The sequence below is a fragment of the Sinocyclocheilus grahami genome, unplaced genomic scaffold (genome assembly GCF_001515645.1).
Source record: "Sinocyclocheilus grahami isolate Dianchi unplaced genomic scaffold, SAMN03320097.WGS_v1.1 scaffold329.1, whole genome shotgun sequence".
NCBI lineage: Eukaryota > Metazoa > Chordata > Actinopteri > Cypriniformes > Cyprinidae > Sinocyclocheilus > Sinocyclocheilus grahami.
The window spans coordinates 256,625-274,191 of NW_015505508.1; the positions used below are offsets into that span (position 1 = coordinate 256,625).

General features: G+C 37.5%; 1 protein-coding gene across 2 annotated transcripts in view; it reads right to left on the reverse strand.

Moving 5' to 3' along the window:
* Positions 1 to 17,567, reverse strand: part of tesk2 (testis associated actin remodelling kinase 2) — a 30,924-nt gene that overhangs the window by 3,771 nt on the left and 9,586 nt on the right. For both annotated transcript variants that reach the window (XM_016295045.1, XM_016295044.1), the window contains exons 3-10: positions 15,395 to 15,516; positions 12,915 to 12,963; positions 5,356 to 5,502; positions 4,576 to 4,658; positions 3,117 to 3,201; positions 2,932 to 3,015; positions 2,704 to 2,790; positions 977 to 1,118 (exon numbers count right to left, since the gene is read on the reverse strand). In XM_016295045.1, the coding sequence (XP_016150531.1) occupies positions 977 to 1,118; positions 2,704 to 2,790; positions 2,932 to 3,015; positions 3,117 to 3,201; positions 4,576 to 4,658; positions 5,356 to 5,502; positions 12,915 to 12,963; positions 15,395 to 15,516 (799 nt within the window). The remainder of the gene's footprint in view (positions 1 to 976; positions 1,119 to 2,703; positions 2,791 to 2,931; positions 3,016 to 3,116; positions 3,202 to 4,575; positions 4,659 to 5,355; positions 5,503 to 12,914; positions 12,964 to 15,394; positions 15,517 to 17,567) is intronic.

Sequence of the window (17,567 nt, forward strand, 5' to 3'; positions counted from 1 at the left end):
ATTTCAAACTAACCCCCCCCCCCCCCCCCCCAAAAAAAACAACTTGCTTAAAGCTGGGGTTAAACATTCAAATTAATATGAATAAAAACAAAAGAACAGGCTAAATGTTAAGTGGTAAGAGAATCACACATTCACTCGTCTGAGCATTGTAATTAAATTAGCCTGTATTTGATTTACCCCATTACAGTTGTGTCTTTACAGTTATTGCTATCATACAAATACACTCACTTGTAGATTTAAAATTCTATATATGACACACATAAATGTTCATCAAACTACTGTATATCAATATAAATGGTAATGCCTCATCCTATATGGTTTATAAAATATATTGATATATCGTGCAAACTCGATATACTTCATAGAAATAAAAATATTTTGTAGTTTACTGTCAATTCAATGCTTCATGGATGAATATAAAGACCTCAGATTTTGAATTGTAGTGTATCTGAAGCACAAGGCTCAATGAGGCTCTAATCTCTTCTAGCCATACATTGTTTTGTGACTTATTCCTTGTTTGTTCAGGATATGAGTTAGCACTAAACAGAAACTGGGCTGTGAGATTGCAAAGAAAAGAGGGAGAAAGTAAAAGCTGTGCATTGGAAGTAATTCTCACATCAGGAAAGAACATCCAATCCATAAAGCTCATATAAAAGAGAGCTTTACTGTCTCCAATCCGTTCGTTTTTTTAGACTCCTTGTTCTTAGAAGTCACTGGCCCTGCGATATTACATGGAAAGTGAGTGCTGGATGGTATGAGCAAAGCCTCAGGGGGTGACAGGATGTACTAACTCTGTCAAAACAACTCAAATCAAAGATGTGTTCAAAGCACATCAAAGCTTTTGGTTTAGTGCCAGAAATAGTGAATTAAATATTACGCCATAGACACCTGTAGTTTTCATGATCACCTTGGCAGTTTACAGGTAAGACAAATTCAATATTGGGAGTGAAATAAAGGTGTTTGAGTAAACACACACCTTTGGGCAAGGCTTTTTTCTCCACCTCTCCGGCGGTTAGTAGCATCCTCTCCCTCTCAGAGTCGTCAGCTTTCAGCTTTTTCTGGATTTCTTCCAGTCTCTTTACTATATCTGGGAACGAGGGCCTGAGCTTTGGATCCATCTGGGATATAAGTGGAGGCAACAAGAACATGAAAACACACCAGCGTCTAAATCTGGAGGAGCGCCATGTTCTCACTTCTATTCTAAGAATGCTACACTGCACATACAGTATATTATAGTGAGACAGTTTCATTTTCATGGTGAAAACAACTAACAATGTTGCAGTTGCTCGTCTGTTGATAAACTATAATATAATAATAATTATACTACAATATATAATGTAAGATGGATATACTACCATTCACAATTTTGGCTATATGCTATTAGTATGTCGTGGATCCAAATGTGGTTTTAAATCAGATACATATCCGATATCTGGACATCCAACCAACGTCTAAACACACATATCCGATTCCCCCCCAGAACTCCCAATGCGAGGGCAACACGTTTAAAGATTGTGTTTTAATGCCGGTGTGCTGTTCACGCTCACATTTTATTGAGATGGAAGAAATTGTACATCCAAGAGCTGGTTTTCAACCCCTGCCCCGTGAATTATAGAAATACAACAGCTAAAAGCTACATTATATTTCTCAGCAATGAGGTGATAACTAAGCAGTTTTTGGAATTAACATTCGCTCGCGCATTCTCTCTTTCTCTCTCGTTAATTCATTTGAATTCATTTCAATAAATATCATCTTGGAGCTACTTTATTTCACTAAAGAATTCTACCTCTAACGAGCTGTAGATAAAATAGCCTAACGAAATGAAAATTACCATTATTTTCTGTTATTTATCCGTTCAGTCAGATTTTGTGCTGCAGAACATCCATGACAGCCACTGTCCATGCTGGAAAATAATGGCGGCCACTCGATGTGAATTATATAAATAATTTTAATAGCACGGCCATTCAAAACCCAAGGGTCTACCATGTGCATAATAAAGCGATAACTGCAGACAATCCTTTTGGACGGGAATTCATTTAAACACAGATATCGGACACCAGTCGTGTCTAAAGTGAATGTAAACAGACGGGCCGGATATGGTCAAAAGATTAGATCTGTGCATTAAGACTTAAGAGTGTAAATGCAGCTTTGGAATATTTATAAGAGGTGCTGACAGTATCTGTTCCCTGTTTATGGTGGTTTGTTTTAGTTTCTGCGTTTTGGGGGTGATCAAATTTGTAAGATTTTTGAAAGTAGTACATTATGCTGCACTAATTTAATCAAAAATACAGTAAAAACAGAATTAGTTGGTGCTCAGGACACTTTTCTTCTTCTTATTATTATTATCAGTTGAAAACAGTTTAAATATTTTCTGCTTCAATATTTTTACTGCTTAATATTTTAATGGAAGCCACAATCCATTTTTTCAGGATTCTGATAAATAGACAGTTAAAAAAATTCATTTATAATGCTACAAAAGTTTTCGATTTCAAATAAATGTCTTCACTTTTGACTTCTCAATTTAATGTGTCCTTGCTGAGAAAAAAAATCTTACTGACCCCAAATTTTTGAATGGTAGTATTTATTAGGAAACTATGGAATTATAATTATTAAATAAAAATATAGGATAGTTAGGTTCAATTACTTGGTGCTTTCTCAAAAGTATTACAAGAACCACTAATGGATTGGAAAACAGAAACTCACATTGCAACAGTTGAAGGCAAGCTGCAGGAAGTCTGGGGGACAATCTCCAACCATGTGCTGGAAGGCGTGGTAATCCAGGCCAAAGTTCTGCAAGGAGCAAATGTGGGGGTAAATGTCATACTCAGGACAAAGAGGCTTTAATGACTAGCTTAACTTAAGTGATGTAGTTACAAAGTTGATCTCCAATACATTTATTGGAGAGGTTTAAAACAGTGAATTACTGCTCACTTCAGTGCGTGGTAGGTAGTCAGGGTCAGCCTGTATCCTTGCAATTATCTCACACAAAATAATGCCATACGAAAAGACATCAGCCTAGAAATGAATACAGAGAAATGATAATGTGTCCTGAAAGATGCTGGCAAGAAACAAGCCTTGTGATAGTGCCGAGTGTCAACTGCAACAGAGAATCCAACCTTCTCATTATAATGCTCGTCTCTCAACACTTCTGGAGCCATCCAGAATGGGGATCCCACCACGGACAGCTTTTCCCCCTCAAAACTGAACACACAGAATTATGGTCAAAACACTGCCATGTAAAAATGCTTTCACACATTACAGAAATACAGGCACTTAAGCACTTACAATGAGTAAAAGGCACCTGAAAGTTCAGTTGAGTCAGCAGTACTTTGAAAAGGGAAGTCTTTGAACAATGCGTGTTGAATAGGGAAGGGGTGACCAGTTGATCAACAACATGACTACTCAATTAGCTTTGTCAGATTTTTTCCCTTTTTTTGTTTCAATGATTTTGGCAGCAGTGCTTTAAATAGATCTTTTGTCAGACCTTTTTACACAACATTGTCTAGCACGTTTTGGCATTGGCATTCACCGCACATTCAAAGGGAAAGTTCACCCCAAAAATAAAATTCATCAATTACAAAAACTTTTGTTCATTTTTGAACACAAATAAAAATATTTTTATTTGTAATATTTAATAAGACATGAACAGTTGATATATGATTTAAACCTCAAACTTGCTTACGCGACATTCAAGAAAAACCTAGTTTTAGCACATCAGGCAAGCATGCAGTCAAGCATTTTTGATGTGCTCCATGTATGTGTGTTACTCTATTTTTATATGTGAATAAAAGTCTAAATTAAATCCATTCATCATATAAAGTGACCTTCAAAAAAAACTTGGATTAAACCTCTCCATTCATGTGGATTACTTTTACAATGACTATTTTTTTGAAGCGTCAAAGTTTTGGTTGAGTGGCTATTAAATGAAGGGACAGAAATGTTATTAAAATATTTCAGAGGAGGGTTTCATTAAAAATATTTTCCATTTGTTTTGAAAAGGAATGAACGCCACGAGGGTGAATAATTAATGACAATTTTCATTTTTTTTGGTGAACTAACCCTGTAAAACAGTGTAGGTTAAAAATAAAGCAAATTTAACAAATGTTTCTTGAGAACCCTGCAGACGGCTCTATTCTGTCATGCTCAGTCTAGCTGCTTTTGAAAGCACATCTTAAAAGTGCATGTCATGTAAGCATTAACCACAAAAATGAACCTGAAATCAGTCTAATTATACAGAGCTTCCAGATTACTTGACTAGTTGTTCAGGTAACCAAATCGACTATTCGTTTTCATTGAAAATATGTAAGATTGCACTAGTAGTGAGGAGGTCATGGGAGAGAAAGGGTCTTGAGCTGCTCTGGTATTATTAGCTCTCTTAAAAGTTGACTTTGGACAGTATGTTCCTTCCAAAACAGATAGCACCACCCCCTGCCAGTACTGCTTGCACCTCACCATTGCTTCCTTTCAGATTAGCAAAACAGAAGGATGCCCACTCTGCTGCTGTTATAATCAGCACAGTGAAATTAGTGCATGTTTTATTTGTTTTGTAAAGTCTCCATGTTGCCCGTTACTCACTCATGACTGGGGATTTTCTCAGCAAGGCCGAAGTCTCCAACAATCGCGGTGTAGCCATTCTCATCAGACTTGATCAGGCAGTTCTGAGAGAACATCAAAATGAAAGAAACCGTAACTAGAAGAACATATTGCTCCTCCATCAGGATACCTTACACTTGAGATTCAGTCAATTAGAATCACTTAAACAGAAAGTAATGTAGCGAGGAAAGCCACAGGGGTGATTCCCACAGCGTATAATTATGGGAAGTCCCACAAGTGCTTAGGAGAGAATGCAACAGCTTGAGGTAAAGACAGCATGTCAGCGCATGCCACCAACAAGAGCACTGTGAAGACTAAATCAAAAGCACCTGTTTCAGTGCTGACTGACATAGTCTTCTTGTTTATAAAGTTACATCATTAAACCCACAGGACAAGTGTACCTTCAGTACATCCTGTAGTTGCCTACCTTCATAAAGCTAATAAAATCAAGCAATGTAATGATTATTTATGACATTACATACACTACCACTAAGTGTGGTGTCAGTAAGATTTAAAAAAATTAATTAATATTTTTATTCTGCAAAGAAATACCACAACTGTTTTCAACATTGATAATAATAAATGTGTCTTGAGTACCGAATCGGCACATTAGAATGATTTCTGAAGGATTGTGACACAGAAGACTGGAGTAATGATGCTGAAAATTCAGCTGTCATCACAGGAATAAATTACATTTTAAAATACATTAAAATAGAACATTTCATGATTGCAGGCAATAAACAAGATGACAGAGTCCTGTACCTTGGAGGTGAGATCTCTGTGAAAAATGCCCTTGGAGTGTAGGTAACTGAGGCCCATGGCGATCTCTGAGGCCAGTTTGACCCGTGTGGTCCAGCTCAGGTACTTATTGCTGTCCAGCAGCTGCTCCAAGTTGCCACCATTAATATACTGAAAAAAAAGAAAAAAAGAGACAATTTGACAAATTTCACTGTCTCCATCTCTTTGAAGTGCTCAAATGGTCTATTTTGTTTTCAAGAGGGTACAATAGATAGGATGATGGGTTACATTTGACCGGGTACTTAAACGCAACGCACAAGACCCTGAATCTGATTAAATAATTATCTGATATGTACAACAATAATGTGCAATAATGAAATCTGTAGCAACATGGGGATTATAATTATTTTGATGGTCATAGTACTTTGTGTTTACAATACTGAAGTGAATCTAATCAGTTTCCTGTGGGTAAAAGTATTCCATGCCAACTCTCAAGTGGATTGGTTTTCAAGTCCCAAAAGCATGCAAATTAGCAGAGCCCAGCAGGAGCCCTTTAAGTGCTTCCGTTTCATATTGTGAATTTGCATGACAGCACCATCTAATAATTAGGCAATTATTCTGCAAGGGACATATTAACTATTATTTTGCAGTGCAGTGAATGGTTTGTGTGAGATTAACTTTAAAACAAGTCTGTGAGAGATTAGTTAATGTGGCACACATGCTACTAACTAGGAGCCTGATGCATTCACCAAGGGGCACTGGTCTCAACAGTGTCCTAATTTTGGGTTGCCTGAAATGATCTGTGCTGACAGATAAAGGGCTCCACATTTAGCTAACAAAATTAGCCACGGTATCACGATATCTCAACGCGGTGAGATATCAACAGGCAGACAAGACGGCGGAGTCAAAATGACAGCACCTTCCAGTTTCCCATAAAGCTCTGTAAACAAACCTACTCCTCAGCCCTTTGTTCATTTTAATGACTCCTACTATTGGAGTGAATAGAATAACCAAATAGGGTTGTGTCTTTGTAGTCTAATGACTCAGTATCACATTTACAGGCAAAATCTTGAGGTACAACTCACTCTCTAGTTACCCTCTCAAAATTTGCTGTCCACAGCATAACCTTGAGATCAACATTTACAAAAAACACCAGCAAAGCATCTAATTATCTCAACTCCCTGGAACTTCAAATTGACAAAGTGAACACTTAGCCCCATCCCAACTGGCACACTCAGCCCTCCAATGAGTAAACACTTTCTTGCGTGGGATGTTGGCTAATAGTGCGCTGTAAAGCTCAACAAAAATGTCAAGGACACATAGCATTGATAACTGAAAAATTTGCTGCTATTTTAGAAATGAACAATTTGCAAGCAGCTGTAATTTATTCTGTAAGCAAAAGTGTCTAATATTAGGTTACTCAGACAAAGCAAATAGTATTTACAGTTGCTGGTCATGTGATCTCAAAATGACAGCACCCATGAGATGACCCCGTCAATGTAAAATATAACATATTATAAATTATATACATATAATATAAAAGTTGCTATGACTGGATTCAATAGTTTTTCAAAAATACTAATTTTCTTTTGGGACCTTTAACAGGATTTTTTTTGGGGGGTGGTGGCTTAGGAAAAGCTACACTTGGAATATTTGCATGTATGAAGACCTGCACATTTGTACATGGTAAATGGTCAGCTAAGCAAAATCTGGCTGGCTGTTCCATCTAATCCCATTTGCCTCTCTTCTTACAGACCTGATCTCATGCCCAACATCTATTCCAAATCCAGGTCAGGAAATCTTTCATTTGGAAGTGCTCTGGTTCTGCTGTCTGTTGGCTTCATCTTTCAGTGAGTTAAAACTAATCCTACATCACACCATTTTGTCAGCGTTGACTATACGATGTACTGCCAGACTGATTAAACGGAACAAAAACGAATAGCCCAGGTTAGGTCTAAAGCTGTGCTACTCCAGGTGATTAGGTGACTGATGTGCATGCCTATAGAGCTAATCCAATTGGTGAAACAGTAACATTGAGTGTGTTGCCTCAGAGGCTTCGAAGAATAGTATAATCCCTCAGCAGGCCAGTGATTACCACTGCACTAATACCTTTTTCTGTCAACATGCATCAAAAAAGCAGAGCAGAGGTCACAGGGCGACGGTAAGAACAAGTGACCTGCAATGACTTAAAGGAGTAGTTCACTTTCAGAATGAAAATTATGTCATCATTTACTTCACATACAAACGTGTATGAGTTTCTTTCTTCTGTTGAACACAAAAGATGCTATTTTGAAAAATGTTAGTATCTGAACAGTTTATGGGCAGTATTTTTTTTTCCTACTATGGAAGTTAATGGTGCCTATCAACTGTTTGGATACTAACATTTTTCAAAATCTTCTTTTGTGATAACAGAAGAAAGAAACTCAGGTTTGGAACAAGTTGATGGTGAGTAAATGATGACAGAACTTTCATTCTGGAAGAGAACTACTCCTGTAAAGATGAAGTATGTAATATTAGGGCCTTTCGCACCGCTTTAGTTCCAGAACTAAATGTACAGTACTAAAGTACTGGGACGATTTTGCGCGAACTATTTCCCAGTACCATTTAAAGGGTTGCATTCGCACAGACAGAGTGTACTAAGAAGTGACGTAAGCCGGTCGACAGCGACGTCATTTGTGCGCGGCGTTCAACAACAGCAACAAAGAACAACAACATTAACAACAGAAGGATGGAGGACGCTGTGATCGGAGCAGTTTTTGTTGTGTCTTGCGGGTTTCACAATAATGGACATACGTAAAGCGATTGAAAGAACGGAAAGGAGGACTAAGAATCTCCAACGACAGCTAGCAGTTGAAACAGGTACTGCAATCCAAATTCAAAATATCGTTTCTCCCGACCCTTCCTCCCATAGACTGTAAAAAAAGATAGACAACGCGTCTTCACTTCCTTTTACTATAGAAAAGTGAAGCCAAAGCATCTCAGTATGGCCGCTGCCATCTTGAGTAAATGACGTCATTTGGAGCCAGAGTCTGCGCAGTAGAGATTCAAACTTATCACAAAAACTAACAATTGAACATATAGGCCTATCAGCGTGATGACAACTACCTTAAATGACCAAAACCATCTTTCTGAAAATTGTACTGGAAGTGTAATTTATTTGTTTTATCTTGACTCAAGTCCCATTTGTTTACATGGAGAGGGCGGGTTTATGACCTGTACTGCAGCCAGCCACCAGGGGGCGATCAAAGAGCCTACAGCTTCACTTTTCAGGAGTGTGAGGCACACCCGCTTCCTCCTCAGTCACGATGCTCCAGCGAGTTGTCAGATTAAGGACATGCAACAAGAATAAGTGCAATTGACAATGGAAGGCGACGAGCCTTACACCGAAAGTTGATGAGTTGATTTATCCTTGTTTTAATATGCCTTTGGTCTTGGAGCTTTTTAGATTGATGTCGAGGCTTTTTAGGTCGGGTAGAATCTGAGATCTCTGACATAGTTTGTTTGTTCACTTCCATGGCTGCGATACGCTGTTTTCCGTTCTCTGGCAACCTGGGGTGTTTAAATACTATTGGTTAAACTGGCAGTGGGCGGAAACAGACCAAAACAAAAACAGACATTCTGACACGGAATGCACATTTTCCAAGTAGAACTCATGTCACATATTTAGAACAGTACACACTAGTACATTACAGTAGTGTTTACCAGGCTTGTAGTGAACTACTGTGTTGTGAAAATAAACTAACTAAACCTCCTCCAAATGCAATGCTTTTCAACCAGGGTTCGGGGCCCACTAGGGGTCTCAGAAAGCTTCCAAGAAGGCCTGCAGTGCAGATGAAGTAAAATGATTAAAAAGACAAATCATCAAAATAAGCTACAACAACTGAAAATCACAATATTTCTTATTTTAATTCACCTCAACTTATTTTCCTTATGACAAACCACGATTTCCACGGTCTTGGAAAACCTGGATATATGAGCCTAATTTTAAAAGTGTGATTTCTAGACCTGGAATGAATGAATGAAATACACTTTATTATCCCCAAAGGGGAAATTTGTGTTGGACTCAAGGTGTTTACATTGACAAGACCATTGGATCCATAAATAACAATATACACAAAATATACACAATTCCTATACCCACCCTGAAAAGACAATCATTCATCATTTAACATTTTAATAGACATGGCTATAAAATACTTTTTAAAACGACTATACCTACACTTTGGAAATCTGTACCGTCTTTCAGAAGGCAACAATTCGTACTCTGTATGCAATACATGCAATGGGTCAGCTAAAATTTTATGTGCTTCCCTAAGAACCGACTGTTCATACAGTGACTCATGGGACAGATCCTCCTTTCTCCCAATGGTCTTCATTGCTATTTTTAACAAGCGTGCAAGCATACCGTAATGCCATACCTAATTATACTCTCTATAACTGCCTGATAGAATAAATACATGATTTTTTTGCTCCACTCCAAAAATCCTGAGTCTATGCAGAAAGTACAATCTTTGCTGCATACAAGAACAAATTGCATCCACATGAATCCCCCAATTGAGTTTATCATCCGTATGGATACCAAGGTACTTATAGGAACATACTTGCTTAATTGATGTTTCATGTATAAACACTGGTGTGTGATGATCTTTGACCCAAGATCAATAGGTGATCTCCTCTGTCTTTTTTGTGTTTAAAATAAGATGATTTCAGTCACACCACTCTGCAAACGTTGGCTAAAATTTTATGTGCTTCCCTAAGAACCGACTGTTCATACAGTGACTCATGGGACAGATCCTCCTTTCTCCCAATGGTCTTCATTGCTATTTTTAACAAGCGTGCAAGCTTAGACTTTACCCAAGTCATGGTAATCAATAAAATCTTAATTAAATGAACAAAATAAAGCCATGGGCATTTTTATAATGAAGTATACATATATCTCTAAAACATTTTATGACTACTATCTTTAATAATGTTTGATATTTTAAATCGCAACAAAAGTTACTCACAAAGAAAAGCCTACATTTCCTACACTTCCTGAACATACAGGCTATGTCCAATACAACATGTGTAATACAAGTAATGCATTTGTGGGCAAGTTACAGTGAACAGCATAAGGGAGTACACCCCCTCTGATTAAATATAAAAGATGTATTTTCTTAATGATCACTCATATAATTCATAGAAATATGGCAACAATTTTAATGTATTAAACATTCTTAATAAAAACAAAGAAATACATGCCATTAATATCTGTAAAATAAGAAACTTAGCCAATTTTTGTTTAAATGAAGGATTGCAGAATTGAGTACACACAGCATAAGGGAGTACACCCCCTCTGATTCAATATAAAAGATGTATTTTCTTAATGATCACTCATATAATTCATAGAAATATGGCAACAATTTTAATGTATTAAACATTCTTAATAAAAACAAAGAAATACATGCCATTAATATCTGTAAAATAAGAAACTTAGCCAATTTTTGTTTAAATGAAGGATTGCAGAATTGAGTACAACCTACATTTAATTCAAGTGTAATATTCTAGAACTTAATATGTCCTCCATAACTCTAAGTACACTGCTCTGACACTTCTTGACACTGAGTGTACAAGTTGGACAAATTTTCACATCTGTGCCGTTTAACTCCTGGAGGACGACCTCCTTAAATGCCCTGGTCTTTAATGGGGAGTGTTGCTCAGCTTGTCTCTACAGAATCTCTCACAGCAGCTCAAGAGTGTTAAGATTGAGTGAAATACATGTCCACTGAAGGATTTTCAACTCAGGAGAATGAATATCTTCATTGTCATGGAAAAAAAAAAAAGCCCAACAATGCAGGGAATGAGAAGAGGGTAGCATCTTCAGTTTCAGGTTTTTGTGTTACATCACACAGTGGTGTGTGAATTCATGACAGCGTTGATAAAGTACAACTCCCTCACACCTTCAGCACTCATACATCCCTATATAAGAGCTTTACTACCACTGAATGCCACTGTGGGAACCAGGCACTTCTCTCTGTACTCCTCCTCTAGCAACACCAGAACATTTTGGATGCTGTTAGATCCGAAATGATTGAATTGGTCTCATGAGACCAAAGTATGGATTCCCAGAAGTCTATATTTTGTAAATATGGACCTTGGAAAAAGCTAAATGATTTTATTGTGCTTTGGCTACATTCGGTAGTTCTGGTGTGGATAAACAACCATGCATGTCACTTCTGCATGCTGCATCTTACTCTGTGAGATAAAGTGTCACTCTTTTCACAGCTTTTGCCGGCTCTGAGACACTTTCACAATGTTTCTCCTGATCTTTTTCTAGCAAAAACTCACTCATCACTAAACGAAAGCTTAAAGTGAAGACCTGATTATTTCAGGGGCCTTTTCACAAGTCCATTGTTTTTTAATTTCTGTGTTGCTTTGGCTATATTTTCACACTTAAAACAATAATTTGGTATTCCTCTTGTACCATTGTCCTCTATTATGCAAAAAAAATAATCTCCTGACAGTTCTCTCTCAAGTGGTTTCATTGTTGTCAGCATTAAGTCAGAGTATGATTCAGTGGGCCATATAACACTTAATTATCAATAAATGACTTACCTTTAACAGTTTTGGTTCAACATACTTACCTGTTAACCCTACACCAGAATTTTTTTTTTAGTTTAATTTAGTAACTTTCAGGAGGGTGTACTCATTTTTGCAACACAACATTTTATTACTTGGATAAGAAAATTGTATTTTCTTGAATAATTTTAACATTCTTCTTTGGTAACCGATCAAGCAGACTTGCTGGAATATTATATCTCTAAAAAACCATAACATGTCTTCTAAGCAAAAATTGTATTCTTAGACCTTGGACTTCATATTGGGTAGCACCTTTGCAACCTCTTGCTTTCATTAAACATTCATGGTAGAAGGCCATTGCTTTGCTGAATACCCACTCAATCAACTAGCTCAAGTCAGAGGATAGAGATTTATGCACATTATGTCTGATTTATTTAAAGAAATAAATATTTTATTTATATATACACACTACTTCAAGTTTAAACAGGATTTTTAAACCGATTCACTGAGAGAAAAAAAAAAAATTTAATTTCCTGCTTAAGTAAAACCCTCTTTCCAGTGAAATCAGTGTTCATCTTGAGCATAAGACTATATAGCACAGTAACATTCATACAGGCATAATACACCCACACGGTTTGAGATGGTAAAAATACAACATGCCTTTAGGGGACTGCCAGTGGGCTCTCTAATATTATACTTCCCCTCGGGCCACCGTGAACAAAGACTAAACTGTTCAGTGTCACAGTTGATTCAGAGGGAAATGCCACAGACTTAGGAATCAAAGGTACCCTGCAAGCACTCTCAGACCAACTTTTTCCAGCAGTGCAAGTATTATTCAAGCATAAATTCAATACAATGCTATCTTATAAAAGTTATCTTCTGCCTTTTGTCCAAGCTAGAAGGAGGCCATGTTGCAATGTCATCAATGTGATAAAGTAGTCTTGTTTTAGCTACGGCTGATGAAGAAAAGTCAACTGTCTCACAGGAGATGTGTGGTGAATGAGAAACAGTCAGATGTCACTTACCTCTATGAGAGCATGGAGTTGACCTTCCTGTACACACACCCCCATAAATCTACAACACCACAAAAACAAAAAAAGAAGAAAGGTTGATGTTAGTTTAATGTTCTGAAGCAGCAGCAGTTAAGAGTTTGAGGAGATTTCTAGGATGTCCAAAAAAAAAAGTCACTGTGCAATCAATGGCGTAAGAGCAAATTCAGCATTATCAATCAGAATGAGCTGCTGCCGTCTACACCAGCGCTGACTTTCTCCGAGGCTGCTGTCCAATGGGCTTATTTTATGCTCTACGTTCATTTCTTGTGTCAAAAATGGCTTTTACAAATGACACCATAAACTCAGACAGGTTTATGGTGCTGTACTTCAACACAAGCTATACAATTCGAGACTGTCCCCAGTCGACTGGAGGGTGAAACTCCGATGTAAACAGGCACAATGGCACAGTAAAGGTAAGATTTCTGCCGTAAATACAAATGGCTGCTTCATCTTTCAGAGCTGGAAGATGTAGCAAAAAATGCAAAAAGTGTAATTTCTTTAAAGAGAAGCAAAACAGTAATACAATATAATAGAGTTCAATGTCTCTGCCACTTGCATTAAGAAATTAATACTTTTGTTCAGCAAGGGTACATGAAATTAATCAAAAGTGAAAGACACTTATAATGTTACAAAAGTTTTCCATTTCATATAATGTTCTTCTTTTAAACTCTATTCATCGAAGAAAAAAAAATATTAAAGCAACAACTGTTTTCAACATTGATAATAAGAAATGTTTCTTGAGCACCAAATCAGCATTTGAATGATTTCTGAAGGATCATGTGACACTGAAGACTGGAGTAATGGCTGCTGAAAATTCAGCTGTCATCAAAGGAATAAATTATATTTTGAAATGTATTACAATAGAAACTTTTAATTTGTTTTTAATTTAATTTACTTTTTTTTAATCAAATAAATCATTGGTGAGCATAAAAGACCTTTTTCAAAAACAATTACAAAACTCTTACAGACACCAAACTTTTGAATGGTAGTGTATGTACGCATAAATACAGTAATATCTGTGTCAATTGTGATGTCTTATGTGCCTCAGATTGTTTTTCAGAGTCATCACTTGCAAACAGTCAGACAGATCAGATTTGATAAATACAGACAAAATGTATGTGCAGTGTGAGGTCCACACAATATAGACATGCAGTAGCCTTTCACTAATTTGTTCTCCGCAATGACACAACGTATCAGTGTCTCTGAATGGCCACCTCACATGAGTCATTAGAAACTATACAAATTTGTCTGCGTTTTCAAAGTTATGGCCCCATTAAGCCCAGGCCTGGCTTTTATTTCTTCAACAAAGCTCCACTTAGCCTTCTCCTGTCTGCACTACAGTCCCTCCACCCCCATTCAATAAGACGTAACAATGGTGTGACTGTAAAGCACACACAGACCCTCTCACACTCTTTTATCCACCCAGAGACTCACATTCTGCTCTACAAACAAGCCAAGTATCACAAAAATGGAAGCAGTACCAGCAATATTTAAACAGTAAACCAAATGTGTACTGCAGCATTGTTTGAAAGACAACTGCTTTATTATTATGGGTGGCATTGTCACAAAAACACATTGATTCCAAGATAAAAAAATATAACAACAAATAAATAAAATAATAAAACAAACAAACTAATACAGAAAATAAATAAATACACAAAACAAATAGAAATAACAAAAATATCAAATTTCCAATTTCATCCTCAGTTGACAAAACACACTAGTTCTTCACCGAGCAAAAGTCGAGAATCAAGAGGACAGCTTTTTGATCTCAATGAAACCTAAACTCAGGATGTCGTTTCACTCCATCTATTGTTAATGGATTTCTGTGGAACGAGGAGGAAGAGGTCATCTCTGCTTTTCCATTACAAAGGAGAGAAAGATTCACATTGAAAGCAACACTCCCACAGTCTCACTGTTTGAAAGACTGCATTCATTTTGAGCCACTGACAGTGTATAAAGCGAGGCACACTCCTTGTACAAAGAGTAGGAAACCTAATATTAATATTAAACTACATCAGCCACAGCTTTATATGAAAAGTGCAGTCATGTTTTTCTTTGAAACACATGTTATTTCCATTTTCCCATTTAGTTACAAGCTCATTAAATTTACTTTTATTGGCATCAGCTCCTTAGTTTCTTGTTAACGTAAACCACATCTGCAAAAACCAACTTCATAAAGTAACTACACGGAGACACACGGCAGCAGAGAACTTAAAAGGAGACTGGCCTGGTATTTGCAATAAAATCTTCCTTGCACAATGCACATTGAAGCTGTGGCCTAGCTTTGAGACTTGCACATTTTGCAATTCTGTTACACCTCTCAGCCCATCATTTGCTATGCTCTCTTTTTTGGTATAAACATTGCAAAAAGGCTGTCTGCACGATCATTTTAACCCAATCAAAAAAACGTGTTAATCCACTGTGATAATGGTGTGGTACTGAAAGCAAACCTGAGTATGTTGGGGTGAGAGAGTCTGTTCATGAGTTGAACTTCTCGCAGCATGTTGGCACGATTACTACTCAGCTTGTTCATCTTTAGGGCCATTACCTGGTCCGAAGCTCTGTGACGCACCTAAAACAAACAAAGAAAATGAGAAATGTTATTTTAGTCTTACTCTGAATTTGAGCTAAACCATACAGACAAAATGAAAGGAGTCAGGGGAACTCATTTAAGTTTTTATATGCTTTGAATGTTCATCTTAAAAGGAATGCAAATACTGCAGCTTTTTGTTCAGTGCATATCGGGCCATTGCTTCTCACATGCAACTATCCAATAATTGCATCAGAGAAAGTGAAACCCACAGCATTAGACCAACAATACCACTCAGAGTTGAAGTGCCATAGCAAATGAGGTCTGAAAGAACAGTCATTGTTAAAAATCATTATTACACAGCCAATTTTTTTAGCACAAGATGAAGAAAGAAAACAGGCAAGCACTGCACAACTGACTATTGGCCATGTACCGTTAGGGGTTTCACAACATTTCTGAAATGTGCCTTTGCAGATCTGTTTCCTAGTTTCCGCTTTGTGCTTTCATCTTGCTGACCAATAAAAAGACATTTAGGAAAAGAAATATCAACCACAGGATTTCCTCAGAGTACAAAAAAAATATTCATCTTCTGTCTGTAAAATGCTGACTTCCTCAAACTGCATGCAGTGATGAAAAGACTCAACACAATGAAGGATTACTCACAATTCTGTGCTAGGGAACCAAAACATTAAAATCTGTGAGTGTTGTATTCGTAACACATAGCAACATTTTCTGAGCGTTTCCTTTTATTTTAAATGCATGGAGGTGACTTTACTGCAACCAATCTCAGTCTGGGGGATCAGCAGCCTAGGAAGAGCCCATTTTGTGTGCCCACCTACAGTGAGAGCCGCCTGTCAGACATGGACCCAGATGCCTCTGCTAAAGCACCCAAACTCTCAATCTGTTCTGCTATTTTCAAGTCACAGCTTGCTGCCCATGCAACAAATCCAGTGTCCTAGGAAAATGTTTTGGTTCCTCAAATGTAGATAGATTGCAACATTGAGCAATATGATTATTTAGGGATTCTACATATTGCTGTGGGGTTTTTAGATGTTTATTTGAGCCTGCCATATGGGTACAGATTGAAACTCATTTGTTCAAATAAACTGAAAAAGGCAATTATTGCATTAGCTTCCCAGACAGGTTCTTGCAGACCCCCCGCACAGCTGGTATTTGGCTTACCGCATTACCCCTGCCTGTGCCATATATAGACACCCCCTGCCTGCCATCCTAAAACCATTCACTCTGCTGCTTTAAATCTCAGCCACCTGTGCGGAAAAGGAAATATTCTAAATGGACATATACAGTGGGTACGGAAAGTATTCAGACCCCCTTACATTTTTCACTCTTTGTTATATTGCAGCCATTTGCTAAAATCATTTAAGTAAAAAAATTTTCCTCATTAATGTACACACTGCACCCCATATTGACAGAAAAACACAAAATTGTTGACATTTTTGCAGATTTATTAAAAAAGAAAAACTGAAATATCACATGGTCCTAAGTATTCAGACCCTTTGCTCAGTATTTAGTAGAAGCACCCTTTTGATCTAATACAGCCATGAGTCTTTTTGGGAAAGATGCAACAAGTTTTTCACACCTGGATTTGGGGATCCTCTGCCATTCCTCCTCGCAGATCCTCTCCAGTTCTGTCAGGTTGAATGGTAAACGTTGGTGGACAGCCATTTTTAGGACCCCCCAGAGATGCTCAATTGGGTTTAAGTCAGGGCCCTGGCTGGGCCATTCAAGATTTTTTTCCTCATTAATGTACGCACAGCACCCCATATTGACAGAAAAACACAGCATTGTTGACATTTTTGCAGATTTATTAAAGAAAAACTGAAATATCACATGGTCTTAAGTATTCAGACCCTTTGCTCAGTATTTCGTAGAAGCACCCTTTTGATCTAATACAGCTATGAGTCTTTTTGGGAAAGATGCAACACGTTTTTCACACCTGGATTTGGGGATCTTCTGCCATTCCTCCTTGCAGATCCTCTCCAGTTCTGTCAGGTTGGATGGTAAACGTTGGTGGACAGCCATTTTTAGGTCTCTCCAGAGATGCTCAATTGGGTTTAAGTCAGGGCTCTGGC